At 41.3% G+C, this 3490-nt stretch overlaps 1 protein-coding gene across 1 annotated transcript; it reads right to left on the bottom strand.

Annotated features, from left to right (window-relative positions):
* Positions 1–968: 968 nt before the first annotated feature.
* TMEM231 (transmembrane protein 231) lies at positions 969–2998 on the bottom strand (the record flags this gene model as incomplete). Its single annotated transcript, XM_010082582.1, has 4 exons — positions 969–1096; positions 1230–1311; positions 1597–1740; positions 2870–2998. Coding segments are annotated over 4 exons (483 nt in total), but the record flags the coding sequence as incomplete, so codon positions are not given.
* Between the last annotated feature and the right edge of the window lie 492 nt (positions 2999–3490).

Below are 3490 nucleotides of genomic sequence, written 5' to 3'. Positions count from 1 at the left end.
CTGGAGTTGTAGTCAACACCTGATTCTGGAAAACAAACATTTTAATCCTACCAAACACCCAAAGAAAGATAAGGAGAATGCTGACATACTGGATCCAGGCAAATTTAAGCATTTCCCAAAATCCTGGCTGATATTTAAAGAAGGTCAAGGAGAGTTCATGAAGAAGCTTCTGATACTACCACTGCAATAACTAAACAGGAACTCAGAGGTGGAAAGGCACAAAATCATTAGATGTCAGTTTGTCTGGCAAACGCAAAGCCTTTCAGCCATGGAAACCCCTAAAAGCCTCTTACCATAGTATGTAACAAAAGCAGCAAAGAATGGCTGTCCTAGGAGACATTTAAACCAATACAGTGGAAAGTGCCAATTTTGTCCCTGACTCACCAGAAAGTAGTTATTGGTAATACTTAGGCAGGTAAACAAATCTGACAAGAAATATGCTCCATACAGATTCTTTTAAACACAGGCTTGTTCTTGTCTGAGAAAACGAGTAAAGAATGTAATGAATGAATAATTATTTCACTAAAAAAAAAAAAAATCAGGTCTGTCTGCACATGTAACAGATTTGCCACATCCACTGTGGGGGTTATTATTTAGTGAGCTTATCTTGCATACAGATTTCTAATTATTTGCTTTAGGTCACAGAATACAGTGTCATGCTTTGCTAGTGGCATCTGTGACAGACTGGGACAGCAGGTGCTGCAGGAGCAAAGCAAGACTTACTAAGGATATTCACTGTGACTGGCTAAGAAACTGCCTTAGAGGCCAGTTTACTAAGGCTGAAAGGCAACACAGGTTCCCAGCAGAGGAAGGCAAAAAGGGGTTAGGCAAGCAGAACCATGTGGAGGAACAGGAAAACAGAGCTATAGTATTTGCTTAGCTAACAAAGGAAAAGTTTATCAACACGTCTAGAAGAAAACCATTTTAATTTGGCCTGTATAAATAATGCAACCCAGTTATGTCCCAGTTTATGCAGTTTTCAAAGGATATAAGATAACTTCCACTGGGTAATGAATAGTCGCGTTAATGATAAATGGTGCATCTGTTGCTCTTCCAGTCATCCAGACAGGGTTGGGATCTGAAAAAACTGTTGTCACTAAAATAGGGAAAGGAAACATCCAGGTTAAGGGGCTTCTCAGTCTCAATACAGAACTCAAATCCTCACAGAACAGCTGCCAATATGCTAACTACTGCTGTCCTGTAATCTGCAGATATACGTTCAGGCTTACCATTTCTATCCCAATATGCTGCAATGATGTTTGTGAGATCATAGTCACTCGCAAAAGGACTTGTGCCATTGACCACAGATACCTGTTACAACAAGGAGATACTTGGATTATTTGTCCACTTTTCAAGAAAGTCATTCTACCAAGTTTCTTATGCAAAGTAACCATGCCCTTGAAGGAATGCACATAAGCATCAGACTGAACGTCTTGGCAGAATAACCTCTTCCACCTTTCAGCCTAACATGAAAACAACAGTCACAAAGTTCTAGGATCCACTCTGTGTAGGAGACCAAATAACTAGGGTGTCACCTCAGGTACTAGGAGGATAAAGGCAGGGGGAATTGATGGGGAAGGAGAAAAGTTTCCTCACATTGTATCTGGTATCCAGTCCACAATGGTTAAGTAATTGCCTCTGCTTCAATTTCAGGTCTCCATTCATATAGAGCTGAGACCCTGGCACAGGAGAAAAAAACTGAAGAAAAGCCATGCTCTGCATCACGAGTGTTGACATTCTCTGAAATTGTGAACACAATAAAAGATAATTTAGGTGGGGGGATGACGACACCACATACTTTTCTAATGACAGAAAGACCTGACTTGCCATAACATGTGAAAAACAGCAAGATGACTAAACGCATTCATTAGTGACACACATTAAAATATTCAGCAGTCAAAGCCAGCTGAGGACTCCTGCTCTGCAATAAGGACCAAACAAGGAAGTTCCTTAGCCCTTATCAACCACTCAGTCTGGAGAAAAATTTTCACATTTACTGGAAAACAAAGGTGTGGTGAATATTGGAACTCTCTGTGATACTAATCACTGACCTAATACTTCAGCACAAATTTAGGAGTGTTGGGACTTCACTCTGGGCCTCAGAGTTTAAGAATGTTTTCTACATCACACAGCTATGCTTGCTAAGCTTGTCCATCTGTGACCAGCAAGAGTCTCTTGGATAAACTAAGCCTAATCTCCCTTGTAAAACAACTTCTTGTCTGTGTGGCTGCATCCAGCACAGGTCTATACTACTGCTCCTTTCAGATGCATGCATGGGTTCTTTGTGCACTAGTGTTTACTCACTGCTTCAAGTATTATTTGCACCACCACTTGGGAGATAATGGCAGCCGAATTTTATTTTCCTGTCTCCCTATAACACCTTCTTCCTCTTCCCAGTTACAAGATACAGAAGATCCTGGCAGATGATTACCACTGCTAGAAGAGCTGTTAAGTAAGCAAAATCTATGGAGCTTTAGGCTGCTTTAACAGCCCACCCCTCCACCTCGGAAAGCTGACTGGTTATGTCAAGACACAGCAGTATGTAGGAACACACATCCTTCTGCCTACTGCAGGACTCTTAAGTTATTTCCTGATGGCACCCCTACTGATATCCAGTGTTGTGCATCTCTGTCCTTTATGCTGCACTACAGCCCAAGAGAAAACAAACCCAAAACAGCTTCAAAACAAACCCAAAAACCAAACCTCTTAACTAAACATATCAAAATACACAACAGAGATAGACTAGGAATGACCCATCAGAGGAAGAGCAAATTCAATACTTGTTAGTAAAATAAATCTTTTGAATAGGAATTTCAAACATATTACACTGTGTCTATATATCACGACAAATAAGACTAAAAATGCTCACATAAAGCTGGTAGGAAAAGAGGAGAATCAGCTGAACACCAACTACATGCTCTGTAGGTTGTAGTGGAAGTTCCAGTTTAAAATGCAGCTGATCCATTTTGCCATCTTGATTTTTGTCTTCTTCTTTAGTCTAAAGGAACCATAAGAATGTTTATTAAAGACAGGAACTGCTGTTAGAAAGAAAAACAAAAAAGGTAAAACCCCAGGGGATCTCCACACCTGCAGCATGCACATACTAAGGAAGGAAATAAACTGCATAGTTAGGAAAGCAATAAAAAGCTGCTTGACATTACAGACACAGGACTAGAGACAAGCAAGAAGCCTGCAATTTTGTCTGTTACACAATGTCTCATATGCCCCCCAGGGAGGGAAAGCTCAGACTCTTCAAGGTCTCTTCTGCCCTATGCCATTCCAGCTGTGCCTCCTGCATGCTACAAAGCATGCCGTAGTGCTGGATCTTCTGCCACATCCTGTGCAAATGTGTGACTGATGGTCAAGGCTTTTGCCTCTTGCCCTTGCAGCCTGACTCTTAATGGACTCTGTATGCCAATTCCTGCTTTTGAGCCAAGGCTTGCTACACTTCAGTGCCACAGATGCCCAGTACTTCAGCTGTCTGCAATCA

The sequence above is a fragment of the Pterocles gutturalis genome, unplaced genomic scaffold, assembly GCF_000699245.1.
Source record: "Pterocles gutturalis isolate BGI_N339 unplaced genomic scaffold, ASM69924v1 scaffold44579, whole genome shotgun sequence".
Lineage (NCBI taxonomy): Eukaryota > Metazoa > Chordata > Aves > Pterocliformes > Pteroclidae > Pterocles > Pterocles gutturalis.
The sequence above is the reverse complement of the archived record's forward strand: the minus strand, read 5'-3'. Positions and strand labels throughout refer to the sequence as shown.